Consider the following 17,440-nt stretch of genomic DNA (forward strand, 5'->3'; position numbering starts at 1 on the left):
GCAGTGGGGAGGGACGGGGCCCAAGGCCTCCAGGGAGCCCGCGCAGGGTTCTGGGCACAGGGATGCTTTTCCACACCGGTGAGAACGCGCTGCCCAAAGTTGGAGGGGTCTTTAAGGATCCGTTTTCCTTCGGATCTGGCATAAAAGGCAGGCAGCCCCCCAGAGAGAAGGACACCCAAGCAGGCTGAGCGGAAACCTCCTGGGGAGGGCGGGCTCGTGTGCCGACCCCGGAGCAAGCCCCTCCCCGCGCTCGGCCCGGAGGTGCAGTTCCCGCCTCCGCCGCCGGGGGTCGCGCCGACACCCCGGCCCCCGCTAGGCCGCGCGGCGCTCGGATGCGTGGACACGTCAGCGCCCGCCCGCCTCCGCAGGGGAGACGCTCGGAGCGCGTGGGGAGCCCCTATCTTACCCCGGAGCGAGGGCGCGGGGGCTCCAGCCCAACGTGCCCCCAAGGCCCCTCCCCCCACAGGGTACACCTCTGTCTCCCCCCATCCCGCCGCTCCCCAGCGCGAGTCGTAACCCCATCTCCGACCCCGCCCCACGGCCGGAAGCGCCGCCGTGCCCACCCCCGTCGGAATCGGAGGCGGACAGAGCCCCGCGCCCCCCGCCGGGCAGGGGGAGGGGAAGTGAAACCGAGCGGCGGGGCCCGGGGGCCGCGTCGGGGGTTCTGTAGACGCGTAATCGGAAACTGAGGCCACGGGGCGGGGGCGCGGCAGCTGCGCGGCCATTCCCGACCCCGGCCGCCTGCGTTCCCAACGCCCCGGCTCTGCTGGGGAAGCCCCCTCGACCGCGGAGATGGGGCGCAGCAGCCTCCCCTCTCCAGCCTCGTTGGATCTCAGGAGGCAGCTCCGGGGAAGGAAGTGGGGGGATCTGCCCTGTCCCGACTGGAGCGGGGCCTTCCTGGGCAGGGCGTAACCCACCGCCCCTGTCCCCGCAGCCCGCCCCCCAGGCTCCTAGCACCGCCCACGAGGGGCGCACACCCTCCGGGTGACTCACTCCGGCGGAGACACCCACTCGCTGCCTGATTCACTGGGTGCCGGGCCCCACACGGACACCCCATCCTGGGGGTGCATCTCGGGTTCGCGCTCTGCACCCCCATCGGCACGTTTGCTGGGCGTCCGAGACCCGCGTGACTTGGGAGAGGCCTCCTGGGGTGGCGCGCGGCCTTGGCCCAGCAGGGCGTGGCCCCCGACCCGCACCCCTAGACTCCGGACCGGGAACCCGGAGCCGCGTGCAAAGCAGGCGGCAAAGGGGCTTAGGTCCACCCCAAAAGGGCCGACCAGAGGCCTCCGCACCCAGCCCGCGCGCCACCGCCTCCCCCCACCCCAGCCCGGCTTCCGGCCAAGCCGGAAGGAGCAGGAATTTGGAATGTTGGGAACCAGCATTATAATTCTCCAGGGGCTTCTCCGCCCCCGCCCTTCCCCCCAGGGGTGGGCGGGGCAAGGGGAGGAGCCTAGCCTGCCTCCGACAAGGCGGGGTGGTACCTCCAGGGCCGGGGGCCACCCTGGCGTCTGGCCGAGACGCGGTCTCGCGGGTGCCGCGTAAACCGGGGCTGGGGGAAGGCCCGGGCACCCGGCCCAGCGCCAACCTCAGGCACGGGGGCGCAGGAAGGCGGGGGCGAGGCCCGTGTACTGGCAGGGGTGCCTGCAGGGAGGCCGCACTGGGCGGAGGACCCCCCGACCAGCTGGGCCTCCCAGCACCGGGCGTGTTGGAGCAGCCGCTGCCTTCCAGCCGGGGAAGCAGTTGTGGGGAACGGCAGACGCCGCCAGTGACGCGGCCAGTGACACCTGCCTGGCCGCGCCGGCTGCAGCCCTCTGGACGCAACACCACCCTTCCCCGGCCCGGCCTTGGCAGGGAACCTCCTCCACAAACCACCAGAGCCTTTTCTGGGACTGTTTTTTCTTAGAAACAGGAAGTTGGGGTGTGGGCCACACGTCCCCCAGGTCAAGGCCCCGCCGAGGGCAGAGCAGGGTGGGGGTTTGGACTCATGGGAACTCGCCATCCTGCCCGGCTCTTGCAGCCCTCTGGCGCCCGATGGAACCCCAGGTGTACGCAGAACAGAGGAGAGGGGAGGGAAACAGGATGACCCGGCCTGGCTGCCTGGGCTCTGCTGCCCACTCGGCGCCAGCCGCAGCACTGGGTCACTTGGGCCTCTCGGTGGCGCCTCCACGAGTCTGGCCCCGGGCGTGTAGAGCGGGCGCACCGGTGCTCTCCTCCCGGCCCCAGCCGCGCAGCCGCCGCTCGCCCGAGCAGAACCTGCCCCCCACCAAGGCCAGGAGACCCCTGCCCCCAGACGAGGTGCCGCAGCCGTCCCGGGCCTGAGGACCTGGGTCTCTGACCCCAGCCCTGCTGGCTCAGCCCCTTCCCCTTCTCCAGCGGAGCTCCTGGGCCCTGCGTCCTCGCTCGCTGGGCAGGGTGGAGGGTCTCCACCGCTGCCCCGTGTCTGACGCTTTCTCGTGCTCACAGGTGAGCATCTGTCCCGGTGGTCCCACTGCTAGCCGCTCTGGCTGGGTGCCCCGCGGAGGGCGCCGTGAGCACAGACCTGGATGCCTGACGCAGCGCGCCCAGCCTGGCCGTGCACTAGGCCCCGCCAGGGTCACCACCGGGCCCCGCCCCACCCGCCCGGCCAGAACAGGGAGGTTGGGTTTTGGAGGGTTTCAGGATGCAGGCCTAACTTCCAGGCAGGCCCCCACCCGCACCCTCGCCGTGGGCCTGGGGACCCCAGGGCCGCAGAGGATGGAGCCCAGGAAGGCCTGTGGGGTGGGCCCTGATGCAAGTCGGTGCGCACTTGACGCCCAGCGGCACCTGCTTCTCCAGACTCGGTGGAGGGACCAGAGGGTTCTGAGCGTGGGGGAGAGGTGGGGGGAGGAAACCTGAGGGGCTGAGGAGGGGGAGGGTGAACCCGATGCCACCTGCCTCTCTGGGGCTGCAGGGGGCACCGGTGACGGGGCGCTGCCAGGTACCTGACTCCCCTCTCTGCTTGGGTTTTGCAGGACTCAGGTGGCCTTGGACACGAGTGCTCTGATGGGGGCCTTGCAGAGAAGGCAACCTCAGGCTCCCTCCCACACAAGGTGCCCTGTCCCTGGAGGTTTCCGGAACAGGCCTCCACGGCAGCAGGAGTGACCTGGGAGAGAGCTTGGGCCGAGCTTCCTGCCTGCAGGGGCTGCCAGGCCGGGCACAGAGCAGGAAGGCCCGACCCCAGCCCGGCCGGACACCTGCCTGGCACAGGACGCTCCACGACAAGCCAGGTCGGGCTGGCTCCACCTGCCTGCCCACCCCCCTGCTGTGCGGCCACCTGCTCCAGGGCTAGGAGCCCCAGCGGCCCTGGCCTCTGGCACAGGCCTGGGCACAGATGGCCCTGCAGGCGCACGTCCTCAATCCTGGGGGGCAGGGGCCGGCAGGCATCCAGGTCCCCGAAGTTCTGTCCCCGTATCCCTCCCAGGGTCGCCCGTCAGTGGGTGGGCAGACAGGAGGGTGCAGGGCTGCTGCCCCCCAGAGCACAGTGGGTTTCTGTGGGGAGGGGTCCAGGGTCACTTCCGAGGCCCTGGTTTCACATCCTGCTGACAGCCCCACCCTTTCCTGAGGGCACACAGACTGTCCTGGGGGACGAGCCAGCGTCCCTGTTCCCTAGGGGATTCCACCTCCCTGCGGGGAGACGGGGGACTACGCAGGTCACCCCGAGTGCGGCCAGGGCTCCTGGCCAGCCCCGGTGGGCCACCAGCTGCCCGGCGGCCTGGTGAGCACAGTGTGAGAAGGCGGCCTCAGGGGTCTCGTGAACCGCCCTAATCTGACTTAGACCCGCTTGTGGAGCCCTCCCACAGTTCTCTTCCTGGCCAGCAAGAAGGGGTGACCCTGCGACAGGACAGGCAGAGACGAGGGGGCAGGGGCAGGTTGGGGCCTGGGGCCAGGTGGGCCAGGGAGGCGGCTGCTGGCCACAGCGGGGCTCTGCTGGAGGTGTGGGTGGGGTGGAAGCTGGGTGGGGGCCACACCGAGGGCTAGGGGCTCGGGGAAGGGAGGATGGGCTGTGCCAGCTGTTGCTGTAAAGGGCAGGCGGCTTCCTCTTTCCACGAGGGCGCGCCTGGCATCCGCCTCCCCGGATAAGGGCCCAGCGCTCGGCCTGCGGTTGGCCCCTTTGACCACAGGACGCTGGGTAGGGGCTGGGGGGGCCAGACTGTGGCTCTGGGACCGGCAGACTAGAGGGGTGAGGATCCCGAGACACAGGCAGGCACAGCTGAGAGCCCAGGGGGCCGGGGCGGGGCCCGCAGCTGCCAGTGACGGAGCAGAAGTGAAAGCCAGGGGGTGGGAGCCACGGGGCAGGGACAGAAGCTGAGGAGCCGAGGAGGTTCTCAGGAGCACCCCGCCCTGGGCTCACGTCACCCCAGGCCTCGGGGGGACTTGGGAACTGGCTCCAACGTGGGCGGGGGGCCCGCCGAGAGCTGCCGGTGCAGGGACACTTCCTCCAGCCCAGGGCCCTGGGCGAAGGCCAGGCTGGGGGATGGCCCCGTGGGTCCCTACAGAGGCCCTTGCTGGTGTGACAGTCCCGAGCCTGGGGACCCAGAGGTGGGGGGGTGGGGCATGGGGCTGCCAGGAATTCCCGAGGAGGGGTCCCTCCCTCCCCGAGGGTCTGATCTCCTCTCTCTGAGCCCTCGGGGTGCCCTGACCCCTTCAGCACGGGCTCGGGAAGGGGGTTCTGAGCTCAGACGGCTCCCATCCTGTCTTCTCTGGGCTGGGGCTGCCCAGAGCCCTTTAATGCCATCAGGTTCCACCCAGAGGTGAACCCAGAGGCAAGCCCAGGGCAGCGCAGGAAGACGGCTGAGCCCGGAGCCCCCGGGAGCTGTCACCGGCCCAGCTCCAGGCCCCCGACGGGCTGAGCACCACGCTGGCCGTGAGGACACCCCCAGATTGCACACCCGCTGCACTCACACAGCCCCAGAGGGCCCCCAGTCTCCCTCGGGAACACCTCCCCCAACCAATTCCCTGGCCGTCAGGACCATGGGTGTTACGTGGACCTCCCGAGCGGGGAGCCGGGGTGGAGCCAGGGGCCGAGGGGCTGGGCGCTGGCGGCCAGAGATGCTCTGGGGGAGGGTGAGGAGAGGCCGTCGCCAGGCGGAGCCCAGAATGAGGCCTCACGTCAGCTCTGGGGACAAGTGCGGACTGTGGAGCACATGGCACCCACTCGGTGGTGACAATGCCCTGCAGGGGCGGCAAATCTGGACACCGGACATCACCCCCAGTCACACCACCCAACCCTGCTGGGCTCCGTGGAGGTCGTGGGGACGACGTCCGTGTCCAGCATCGGGAGTGGCAGGGCCTCAGCTGCCCTCAACTGGCGTCCATGCCTGCAGGACCCCCGACGGGCCGCAGTGGACGGCTGAGCACTCAGGAGACCCCAGAAGATGGCGCTGCGCGGCACCCTGGATGTCCAGGCAGAGGCAGCGGTCAGGTGGACGAGGGACCGCACGGCCCAGTAACGTGGACACAGTGTCTGGCCACCGGCCTTTCTCCCTCTCTCCTCTCCGCTCTGGGTGCGTGGGCCAGGAGCGCTCCCTGGGGGCCGTGCCTGCCTCATCTCTTGCAGGGCAGTGCCCCAGGGTCCAGCCCTGCCCAGGGAAGGGGGCCCTCAGATTCTGACTGATGGCCCTACAGCTCAGTGGAAGGCCACTCCTGAGAGGGACAGGAGTCAGGCCCAGGTGACACCTGCACCGAGGGGGGGCAGAGGGTATCGGGGCCATGGCTGTGCTCCATTCAGGTGGGTCTGTCACCCACGCCACTGGGCCCAGGGCCCCAGGCACAGCTCTTGGGTCCAATGCACGGGCGGGAGGGGGCGGGGCTACAGCTTAGGGCCCAGCCTGCCTCCCTTCCCCTGACCTGTCCCCGACCCTAGGTGGCACCCCGTGACCCTGGACCTCAGGGCGGCTTTCTCCTGGGCCCTGCTGTCCCCCGCCCCAGCCTGGCCTGGGTGGAGTGGGCTTCTGCTTGCGCACTACAGCCCTTCGTGTCCCCGATCCCCGGGGGCTCCAGGGGAGCACTTCTGGGCCCAGGTCTGGGGGGGCTTCCCAAGGCTGGGGGGAGGAGTAGGGACCCGGGAGCCCTCCCAGGCTGCGATGCGTTTTCTCCAGGTGACCTGGGAGGCGCCACGGCCTGGGCTGGGAGGCCGGACCTGGGTGGCCAAAGGAAGCCCTAGTGAGGTGGCACTCTGGGGCCCAGAGCCAGGGGCGGGGCGGTCCTGGGGAAGCCCCTAGGTAGGCAGGCAGGCGGGCGGTGGCCCTCTGCACATCCTTCAGGGCAGCACATTGGGGTCTGCGGTTCTGATGCCACCTGGCCCCCTCCCCGTCAAAGACATGGGGCAACTCTGCAGGGAGCTGGCCGTCTACCCCGGGGTGGGGGGGGGGCAGGCCTCCAGGCCCCATGGGGGACAGGCCAGGAAGGGCCCCCAGCCGACGCCCACAGTACAAGGAGGAGCCGCAGCTTGGCGTGACCTGGAGGGAGAGGGATGGAGGGCGCCCCAGCTGGGACCTGCCCGCTTGTGCCCCGTGTCCACTTGGGCTCAGTGGAGACTGAAAGGCCCCAGGGTCTGATCGACCGGAAGACAGGCGCCCCTTCCCGGGCTCAGGCCTAGATGGTGGCTGGAGGAGGGGCAAGGAGTGCTGGAGAGGAGGGGTTCTGGGGTGGCCAGGCGAGCGAGTCCTTTATCTTACGGTGTCATCTGTTTGGGGAGGGGCGCCAAAGGACTAACGGGTACACAGAGAAATAGAGAAATATGCCAAGCTGATTTTTTCTTTTTAAATCAGGCATTTATAAACAAGAAAGCATACGTTAATTACATAAAAATAGTTCTCGAATAGTGAGTAAGTCGTCATACTGTTGTTAGCAGCAGCGAAGGAGAGAAGGGGACGGTGACGCAGACGCTCCCGGCGGGTACGAGGCGGAGCTGTGGTTTTTTTCCTTAATTGAAAGAAAAAGTGTCATTTGTGACTCCTGACTTAAAGCAAGAACAAGACGGCCTCCCCGAGCCTAGTGGGCGCGGCGGGCGGTGTCGCCCAGAAAACCGGCTCGAGCCGGTGGGCGTGTTCTGCCTCAGGTAGAAATAACCCAGAAAACAAGACAGCTACCAGGTAAGAAGAGAGTCCCGGCAAAGGACCCACCACGTATACGTATGATACACGAGTATCAGAGGAAAAAGTATTTACATGGTCGCTTTGTACATCGGCGAGTTCTGTACGAAAAGCAAGATATCATGTGAGTGAGTTAGCTGCTCCATAGATATGAATGTTATTGCTGTTGTTTTTTCCCTTCGTTAAAAGTCTTCTTTCAGCATAGAAATAATGAGTGATTAAACTGAATACACGATCACTTCGATAATGGGTATTACACACGGGGAGAGTCAACAGCCTACGGGAGAGTGCCTCTTCAGAAAAGAAACTCCAACTGCGGCCGCACGGCAGGAGCCCGGGGACCCTGCCCCCGAGGACAAGCGTGGACAGCCCCATGGCCGGCCTCGCCCAGGGGCCGCCGACGGCGCTGGCAGGCCAAGGGACCTCGGGGCGGGCCTGGGTCCACCACCCCACCTCCAGCTCTTCCCGACATCTGGGGACCAAGCCGGACAGTGGCGGCGTAGACCCGATGGCCGAGACGTGCGGGTGACCGGAGGGGACAGGGCACGGGCCAGGAGGCGCAGCGGCCCCCACTCGCAACTTGGAAAAATGTATCTCCCTCTGGAGCCTAAAAACTCAGAAAGTAAACGGAGCAAAGCAGGTGGCCTCGGGCGGGTCCCGGGGGCCCCGCGACCTCACTACGCATTTTCAGACTTGGCAACAGAGCACAGCCGCACAGAAGCACACTGACACACGCTTAACGCTTTGCTCCAACTAAATCATTTACTTTCCCTTGAAGAAATGACCGCAAAAACACAACTCTGGAAAAACAAAGCTAAACACAGCATTCTGAGTGTTGCGTGACACAACCGACCCTCTACACGACACGGTAATAATGCCCATCGGTGGATATACGCATGGCAGAGGCTTTAAATTCCATGCATACAGATTTAATAACTGCAAAGAAAAACAGAAGCAAAAAAATTAAAAAAGAAACAAAAAACAAACAACAACAACCAAACAAACGCTGCATATACACGATGTCCCTTTTGCATTGCACTTTAGAAGGGAGGCCGGCAGCACCCGGCCCCCACCCAGTAAACCAAGGGCAAAACCCCACCGACGACGCCGTCACCCGGTCTCCGCTCCACTCGGCGGCTGCGGCACCACCCCCGGCCACGCTCGCAGCTGCCAGGGTGCTGGAACGGAGTCGGGCAGAGGGTTCTGGTAAGATCTCTCCATGTAAATAAATACCATGATTTTAGGACGGGCGGCCACCTCGTCTACTGGGAAATCATTTTTCAAGCTTGGGCGTTAAGAAACCTTATACAATTCGCATACAGTTGAGAGTAAACGAGATTATTTGGAATAAATGCAAGTAACTGTGATAGTGGCAGATTCGATAGCTACTGAAGACATATTTTGGGGGTAAAAAGACAAGTCAGGGTTTGCTGTACAAGATGCTGGAAGGCACAGAACTACCCCCCGAAGTTCAGTTTTTGCATTTTCGTTTTCGTGTGATTCCCTTGTTCAACCAAGCACCAGAGGGGTTTCTAAACACTTGAGCACTTAGGATGTGAATGCTCTATAAATCGGTTTGCAGTATTTGAAAGTAAAAACCTCAGTTAACCGGGGAATAAAAAGAGCAGGGAAGATTTTTGACAAAGTGCAGTTCTAAATATACGTTTAAATGAACGAACAAACAAGAAGTGAAGTAATGCTGTTTTGTTCCAACGCTGCAGCCTCAGTCCCCGAACAGAAGGAGCAACGTTTGCCGAATTGAGAGGGTTGCCTGGTCGAGGGCGCGTGTGCCCAGCCAGCGCGGACCCATCTCCCGTCGCCTCCGAGCACACCTGCGGACACACCTGTGGAAGGCGGGCCGGAGCGGCGGGCGGGTAAGGCGGCAGTGTTCCAGCTCATCATGCCTGCGCGGTGCTCTCCGTGCCCTTCCCGGTGGCAGCACGGGAGACGGGGTTCCTTGTGGCTGAAAAAATAGACTCTGGAGAAAAACCCTTTGTGTTGTCACGCGGCCGCGGGCGTGGGATGAGCTGTGATGGCTTCAAGGGGCAGGGCGGCTGCCACCCTGGCTCCCTGGTGGGTCCTCAGGTGGCGTCGCGTGTGGGTGGGGCTTTTAAAAGTTAGTCATTAAAAAACGTGTCGATTTCTTTGAATATCAAGTCTCCTTATGGGTTTTAAATAGCTTATCACAAAAGTGTAAATGTTAGAACGATCCGGCAAGCGGAGGGCCAGCTGCAGCTACCGAGCTGGCCTCGACTCCGGCTGCGGTTGGGGACCGGCTTGCTCGCTTGACCTTGGCCAGTAGAAAATTTTGCAGTGGATTCCAAAATATGTGGTTCCAAACACTTGCTTGGTTCTAGGCACAGTAAGACGTGGTGCTATATGGACCGGGGCTAACAGTGGGTCCGGCTAGGGCTCCAGCTCGGCCGTGCTCTCGCCGCCCGTGGGCTCAGAGCGGGGCCGTGGCCACAGCTGCTCCTGCAGCCCCTTCACCACCTTCTCCAGGTGCTCCCGGGCCTCCCGCTCCCGCAGGAGGTCAGCCCGCAGCTGCTCGCGGTCGGCCTCCGCGTGCCGCAGCTTCACCTGCAGGTCCTCGATCTGGAAGGGGACGCCCCGCGTGAGCCGGGCCCGCTCCCCACCTGGCCGCCGCCCACTGGACCCGGGCTGGTGAGGCTGGCAGGGCCTGGGGGAGCTTCCCGGGCGGCACCAACCGTGCCCGCGGAGACCCTGAGTTGGCGAACTACCCGAGCCCCGAGCGCGGAGGCCTCGGGGCACCTCTCAGCCTCCTGGGCCCCGGCCCAGGCCCCGGAGATGGCCGTGAGACGGGACCCTGTCTCCCGACCCCAGGCCAGGCAGGGTGGCCAACGGGGACAGGCTGAGACTTTTAACGGTGCATGAGGGTGAGGGTGCGGGTATGGGTGCGGCCCTCCCCCCAGGACAGGAGGTGAGGAGAGCCTGGGGCCAGGACACCCCCGTGGAAGGAGGACCCCAAAGCCCAGCAGGGCCAGGTCGGCCTGCAGGCTCCCCACGCCCGGGGCGGCCCCGCGAGGAGGGGAGGGACCCTGAGATGCCGACGGACGGCGCACGCGCCCTCCCCGCCCGGACAGCCCACGTACCTGGGCCGAGTACTTGGCCCGCAGGCGGCCGGCCTCACAGCCCTTGTCGCACACGCGCGCCTGCCGCGCCTGCTCCAGCTCCCGCTTCAGGCGGAGCCGCGCCTCGTTGGCCTCCTTCATCTTCTTCTCATTCTCAGCCCGGAGCCGCTCGATCTCCTTCCGAAGGCTGCGCTTGGCCTCCGTGGCCTCCCGCAGCTTCTCCTTCTTGGCCACGCGCAGGAACTCCAGCTCCTGGGGCGAGGGCGCCGGCTCAGGGGCGCCCTCACGCCAGGCCTCTCCGGCCCCGGCCCTCCTGTGCCCACCGTGCACAGCCCGGGGGGAGTCCCTGCGGCCGGGGGAGGGGGCTCACCCGGGCACGGTGCCATCTGGGGGCCCCGGGGACCCTACGCAGCCAGAAGGAGAGGCGGCGGCCCTTTTCGGGGTCTCAGCCCCGGCCCCCAACACGCTCATGAAGATGCATGTGGGGAGCCACACCTCCAACCAGAACCAGGGAACTGCTGCGGGTTTCTGAGAGAGTGGTGGAAATGGGGCTCTCGGGGCTGGCAGGGCTGTGCTGTGCTGGGGCCACGTGTCAGACGCCGGCTGAGGTGTGAATGCAGCTGAGCCCTGGGGTGACAGCCCCGCCCCCCACGAGGTGGCGCACAGGGCGACCAGGGGGCTGACGGCACAACCGCAGGGCCTCCAGCCCCCGCCGGGAAAGGAAGCAGTCCCGGGTGGAGCGGCCCGGAACCGGCGCGCAAGGGGCCGGTGGGGCAGCGCCCGCTCCTTCCCCGCACACTCGTGCCCCCGCCGGCCCCCGCCCGCCCCACCTGGTGGAGGCTGCGCTTGGCCTGCAGCGCGGCGCTCAGCTTCTCCTCCTGCTTCACGCGCATCTTCACCACCTCGTGCAGGAACTTCTCTTTGGCTTCCTTGGTGTCCAGGCCGCCCTCCAGGGCCTGCCGCAGATGCTCCAGCTCGGCCTCCAGCCCGCTGCTCAGGGCGTCGGCGGGGGCCGCGGCATCGGGGGCGCCGGGCGCCGCAGGCAGGGCGAGCAGGCCCGGGGAGCTCAGGTCCTTGGCGGAGCCGGATGAGGTAAAGGACGGGGAGGACAGCGAGGACAGCGAGGAGGTGACTGCAAGGCAGGCGGCGGGGGCGCGGGTCAGCGGGGGCCGCTCCCGGAAGAACGGGCGGGCGCCCCCGCCGCCCCGGGGCAGGTTTGCGGCCGCACTCACACTCCTCTCTTCCCTCCACCTCCACCTCGGCCTCCGAGTCCTTCTCCTCCTCGGGGGCAGGCCCGGGTGCCGGCGTCTCCGGGGCTCCAGGGGTGTCCACTGTCAGCTTCCGCTTCCGAGGCTGGACGCAGCTGGTGACGGGCTCGGGGGCCCGGGAGACGACCGTGGCGCAGGGCGGGCTGCTCGCCACCTTGTGCTGGGCTGGCGGTGCTAGGGCCACGTTGGGGGCCACGCCCGTCTCAAAACTCTTGTAGGAGTAAAAGCTGCAGGGGTGTGGCGGGCATCGGGGCCTCGGCATCTGCCCCCTGCGGCCCCTCACCCCGCCCCTGTGCCCCTGCACGTCTCCGCACCCCCGCTGCACACCACCCCCCATCGCGGCCCCGGCTCCCATGGACCGTGCGAGGGAGCGGACGCTACAGCCCGGGGCCCCGGGGGAGCTGCAGCACAGCGACCAGCCACCATACGTGGGACAGGCCACACCCAACGCAGAGGGCGCGGCCAACTCCAGACGCCACGGAAAATCCTAGTGTCCGCCCCACCCCCCCCATGCCATCAAAGAACCAGCACTTCTGCAGCTGCCTCGACCGGGGGGCTGGGGATCTGACACACAGCCTCCAGACCATGTGCCCGTCGAGCTCAGTGGCGATTAAAGCGGGAACCTGCTTCCCCGACTGGCTCGGGGCCTCACAGCAGGGTCAGGCTGAGCTGGGACGCAGACATGCCCATCAGAGCTGGCGGGTACTCACCTGTCTCGAATCAGGGCTGGGAGGTGTGATTGGGGCCTGGGCAGCTGCCCCCTGCGGCCCCTCCCCCCGCCCCTGTGCCCCTGCACGTCTCCGCACCCCCGCTGCACACCACCCCCCATCGCGGCCCCGGCTCCCATGGACCGTGCGAGGGAGCGGACGCTACAGCCCGGGGCCCCGGGGGAGCTGCAGCACAGCGACCAGCCACCATACGTGGGACAGGCCACACCCAACGCAGAGGGCGCGGCCAACTCCAGACGCCACGGAAAATCCTAGTGTCCGCCCCACCCCCCCCATGCCATCAAAGAACCAGCACTTCTGCAGCTGCCTCGACCGGGGGGCTGGGGATCTGACACACAGCCTCCAGACCATGTGCCCGTCGAGCTCAGTGGCGATTAAAGCGGGAACCTGCTTCCCCGACTGGCTCGGGGCCTCACAGCAGGGTCAGGCTGAGCTGGGACGCAGACATGCCCATCAGAGCTGGCGGGTACTCACCTGTCTCGAATCAGGGCTGGGAGGTGTGGGGAGAGCTCTTTGTCACTCGCAGAAACCGCAGGGGACCAGGGTCGGAAGGCAGAGAGGCGCTGGCGAGGGTGGATGCAGCCCAGGCTCTGTCGGGAGAGAGGCGCCGTCAGAGGCTGGGCCCCAGGCCGCCCCGCGCGCCCGCCCCGCACGCCCGGGCCACACGGCACCTTGCTGGAGGAGCCGGCCAGAGTCCGCAGCCAGCCAGACTGCTTGTCCTTCTCGGAGGGTGTGGGGTGCTGGGAGGGGGCATCGTCTGCTTTTCTTACGGAGGCCGGGGGCTCGGAGACCTGTGAGCAACACAGAAGTTCCCGTTGGCAGGTTGCGAGGGGTCCCCCAGGGCCCAGCCTCAGACGTAGCTGAGCACGAGGCGTGTCCAGGGACGCATACACCCTGCCCGACTCATCAGCAGTGCTGCACACACGCCCACCGGGCACTGGTGCAAGACAGCAGGAGGGACCCCTGCCCCTACCCTCAGGCCACCGCCGGTCTGGAAGAGGCGGCCCGGCAGGCAGGCTCGCTGGCCGAGTATAGGGCCCTGTCGGCGCCACGCAGAGCTTTCCAGGGGCGCCACGCAGCGCCCCCAGAGTTCTGGACTTCGCCACATGGGGCCTGGGGCAGCTGCACGCTAGGCTGGCAGGGTAGCCCTGGGCCGTGCCCCCCCCCCCCCACACCCTGAAGGAACATCCCCAAAATGAACTGTGCTCAGCTTGGCAAGGAAGCCCCCTCGACTTTCCCAAGTCTTGCTGTCAGGGAAGGAAGCTTGGGACAGCGACCCCGGGCCCAGCAGCCGAGCGTTGTGTCTGCTGGACGCTGTGGCCCAAGTGGCCTCCTGGGCTGGTGTCAAACTTCCCCCCAGTCTGCTGGCACCAGAGTCCTGAGGACACAGGGTCCCTCCGCAAGAAAACAGAACAGTCTTTGGGAGGACGGACTGTGCCTCCTCCCCCACCCCGCCCCGGCCGGAGCCTGGGCGTATCCGGGAGGCCACTGAGGGCGAGGGGCTGGGGGACAGTGCCCATCACCCCCAAGGCCTGACCTCAAGAGGGGTGGGGTGGATGGGGGGGAGGGGCTCCTTCTGCCCCAGGGGGCACTTGGAGAAAATACTGAACCCCAGAACTGACCCGAGGGTCAGCAGAGCCATCACCACAGAACTCAAGAGACAGGGGGCCAGGCTGGGCCAGGCCCCCCAGGGTGAAGGAGCCAGCACGCGTGGGTGTGTGCGCAGGGGGCCGCCCCCGACCCCGCAGCCAGGGAGCCAGGCTCCCTAACTCTGCTCCAAGCAACGTGTAGCCCTCGGGCCCCAGACCTGTGGGTCGGTCCCCGCACAGGGCAGCTGTCCCAACCAACAGCCTGCCCACCCAGCCCCAGGAGACAGTTCGGGGGTCCCACAGACAGCGGGGACCGTCTGCTCAGACCTGAAAACACTCAGGAAAGAGAGACCCACTTGGTGCTGCTTTTCAGGGGAAAGGAGTCGTGGTGATGCCTAGACCGGGCGACACCCACAAGGGTGGAGTTTCCTGTCTGAGCCCAGTTCTCAAGGGAGAGAAGCCACAGCGGCCCTGCCGGCTCCTCCGATTCCGAGAAACCTCAGGGAGCCTCGTGGCGGGTGTCAGATGAGCCGCGCGGCAGGGGCGGCTTCCCACTTGGGAGAAGGGCCGGAGCCTCCTGCCCCCGCCTCACCCCGAGCCCTGGTCCACCCGGGACGCAGGGAGGCAACTCGGGAAGCCGAGCAGCCCCTGAGACTCCGGACCCTGGTGCGCCTTCCATGAAGCGCAGCCGACCGGTTACGAAAACGAGGAAGCAGCGGAAGAGGGGCTTGTGGACCGAGGCTGGGCGGGCGCGGGGCTGCCAGGGCCCCGAGGGAGTGCGGCCTCCTCAAAGCCCTGGGAAGGACGGGCCGGCGACAGCAGGCAGTCGGGGGCAGAGCTGTGCGCAGCCATGGCCGCATGTCCCCCGGTGCGAGGAGGTGAGCCTGTGGCCTCCGGCTCCTGACCCCGCTGGGCGCCTCGAAGCCCAGGACGCTCCCCGGCAGCGGGGCTGGGAGCCCATGGCCACTTCCCCACACGCGAGGGCCCGGGTGGGAGCACGTGCCCCGTGCGCATGCCCCAGTGCGGGAGGTGGGGGTGCTGCCTGACGGAGAAGGCTGTAGGGACAGCGCCAAGACGCGGGTCCCAGGAGACACCCCACCACCACAGGGTGTCGCCACCCAGGACTGCTCAGCGGCCATGCGCGTCCGTCACCAAGGAGGACAGGACACGCGTCTGCCCGTAGGGCGCTCCCCACTGTGGGGTCTGTGTGTCACCCAGGGACCTGTGTACGTCTGCAAGGATTTGGGGGTACAATTTGGGAGTGCTGCCACTCCTGTGACTTTCATGTCCGGCCAGGCCAGGAGTGTCAGCCAAGTCAGAGGCACCAAACCGCGGGGCCCGCTGGATATGGGTGGAGTGGAGTCTGGACGGCTGCGGGGACTGCGGCCACCGCCAAAGACCAGTGCAACAGCAGCAGGCAGACCGGGCCGGGGGGGCTTCCAGCGTCCCCCACCTCGTGCTCCCAAGGGCCATACTTAGTGCCTGAGCCCCAAAGGCCCTGCAGGCCAGCCCAGCAGTCAAACCTGGGGGGCTCCTCCCTGCAGGCAGCAGGCCCTGGACCCACTGAGGAGCAGCCTACACCCTGTGCTAAGGCCCAGAGGTGGGGAAGGGGCGGAAGGAGGGCTTTGGGCCATCGAAGACGAAGCTCACCCTGGGTTTCTGAGTCCCCACCCCCAGTGCTGCACTGAGAGCCCCAGGGTCTGGCAGCACGAGGGCCTGGACGCTGGGCCCTGGCCTGCACATCTGGGGACCTCAGGAGCCCCCGGATGCTGGCAGTCCCCACCCCATGGGCCTGCCCTGCCGCACCGCGCTCTGTTTCTTATGCCCTACACCTTGGACATCTTAAAACAGAAAGCGACAACGTACGTGCGGGAGGAAAGAAAGGAGAAAGAACGTTCCAGATGCAGCTCGTGGCACCGGGCTGAGGCCTGAGCGCACGGCGTGACGTCCGCACACACAGAGCGCTGGGGCATACCACCCTCCACGTTCCCAGCTCTGGGGCGACCCTAGCAGTACAGAAGGGCGGATCCCACTAACCGCAATGCAGAGCCGGGGGCCAGCAGGGCACAGAGCCGCCCAGCGCTAACCTGCACGGAACACAGCAAGAGAAGCCCAGCGGCAAGGGCAGGACCAGCCCCAAAGGGCCCGGGGCTCAGAGAGGAAGGCTCAGACTCAGGCCTCGAACACAGACACGCAGGCAGGGCTGAGGGAGATGCCGCTTGAACACGGCGCAGCGGGGCTGCCCGGGCTGGGCCCAGCACGGAGCACGTGGGGGTGCGTGCCCCCCGAGGCGGCTGCCCGGCTGGGGCAAGCGGCCACTCAGTCACCTCCCTGCTCAGGCCCACGACCGCATCCGTGAGCCCCTGTGGGATGTGCAGATGACAGGGCTCCACCCGCCCAGACGGGCGCCACGCTGCCCTGAGATCCGCCACCTGCATGGAGGCAGGCGTATGTCCAGGGCGCCCTGGGTCGTCAGGATGAGGGGCCTCCCTGCACCCCGCAGGGGGCACACGCACCTGCTCAGGGTCGTGCACATGCGAAGCTCAGCTGTGCAGGCCGCGCACTGGCAGCCAGAGGAGAGCGGTAACCACCCCCCTCCCCGGGCTGGATCGGTCTGTTTTCTCGCAGCACAGAGGCGTCCCCTCTGGCCTCGGGCCTAAGGCCAGGATGCCCGCTGCCCTGGGCGCTCTGCAGGGCTGAGGGCGGCTGGTCCCCACACGCCCTCTGGTCCAACAGCACTAGACAATGTGGCTGCGGGGCCAGGTGGGCGCGTCCACCCAGTGAGACCTGCGCCGCTGGCCAAGGAGCACGGCCTGGACGGAAGACCTGCCCCACGGAGGAAACGACACTTGGCTCCCCCAACTCTTTGCTGGGGGCGGGAGTTCTGCCACCTCGGGGACCAGGCCCAGATGAGGGTCCGGCCAGGCACTGTGCTCGGCCAGGAGGCGACACGCACTGTCCAGCTGCCAGACCCTGGTCGTCAACTTGTTAGAAGGACATCAGCCTCGGTGTCACCCCCTGCCCCCCGGAGCCTGGGTTGACCCAGCCCAGCCAGCAGATACAGGAAGAGCGCCAGCCTCTCCCCGGAGGCAGCGAGCAGCCTCCACAGATCAACACGAGGGGCCACGTCCCCACCTCTCGGCTGTGAGCGCACACCTTCCAGGTGAGCGGAAAGCCCCACGGGAAGCTCGCACAGAGCTGGGGGTGTCCTCCAGAGGCACGTGCCCTGCTGTGCAACACACCTGCCTGCACCTCCTATATCATCCCCTCCCCACCCACCCCCCCTCCACCTCTTCACCAGGCGGCGGCGAGTGTGCTGGGAGAGCAGCCAGCCTCAGAGCCGGCCTGCAGGCAGCGGGCTCACAGTCCGACAGATTCTGCACCAAAGGCCCGGGCAGGCTGTGCTAGGGGCCGCGAGAGCGCCTCACCCACCGTCCAAGGCGGCTCTCACTTCAGGGAAGGGCTTTGGGAAGCGCCGGGAGGACCGGGTGGGCGTGGGGAGAGTGACTGCTGCCGGGTCCGTGCAGAAGGCAGAGGCGGAGGGACGAGACCACTGGCCGCCAACCTGCAACACCAACTGCTCCAGGAAGCTGTGACGATGGTCCACAGCCCGCGGCACCTCCCCCCAGGCCAGTGCGGGGGGGGGGGGGG

At 66.9% G+C, this 17,440-nt stretch overlaps 1 protein-coding gene and 1 long non-coding RNA gene across 2 annotated transcripts in view; one reads left to right on the forward strand and one right to left on the reverse strand.

Moving 5' to 3' along the window:
* Positions 1-9,511: 9,511 nt before the first annotated feature.
* The window catches only part of SKI (SKI proto-oncogene), a gene marked incomplete at its 5' end in the record, with an annotated part of 57,666 nt that continues 49,737 nt past the window's right edge, over positions 9,512-17,440 (reverse strand). Inside the window, 6 exons of the mRNA XM_024760251.1 lie at positions 9,512-9,707; positions 10,226-10,456; positions 11,035-11,336; positions 11,437-11,699; positions 12,675-12,790; positions 12,872-12,991. Coding sequence (XP_024616019.1) covers positions 9,519-9,707; positions 10,226-10,456; positions 11,035-11,336; positions 11,437-11,699; positions 12,675-12,790; positions 12,872-12,991 — 1,221 coding nt within the window. The remainder of the gene's footprint in view (positions 9,708-10,225; positions 10,457-11,034; positions 11,337-11,436; positions 11,700-12,674; positions 12,791-12,871; positions 12,992-17,440) is intronic.
* Positions 14,255-17,440, forward strand: part of LOC112409856 (uncharacterized) — a 7,722-nt gene continuing 4,536 nt past the window's right edge. The window contains exon 1 of the long non-coding RNA XR_003005243.1: positions 14,255-16,952. This is a non-coding gene — a long non-coding RNA (uncharacterized LOC112409856). The remainder of the gene's footprint in view (positions 16,953-17,440) is intronic.

Source organism: Neophocaena asiaeorientalis, unplaced genomic scaffold (genome assembly GCF_003031525.2).
Source record: "Neophocaena asiaeorientalis asiaeorientalis breed wild unplaced genomic scaffold, Neophocaena_asiaeorientalis_V1.1 scaffold489, whole genome shotgun sequence".
NCBI classification, from domain to species: Eukaryota; Metazoa; Chordata; class Mammalia; order Artiodactyla; family Phocoenidae; genus Neophocaena; species Neophocaena asiaeorientalis.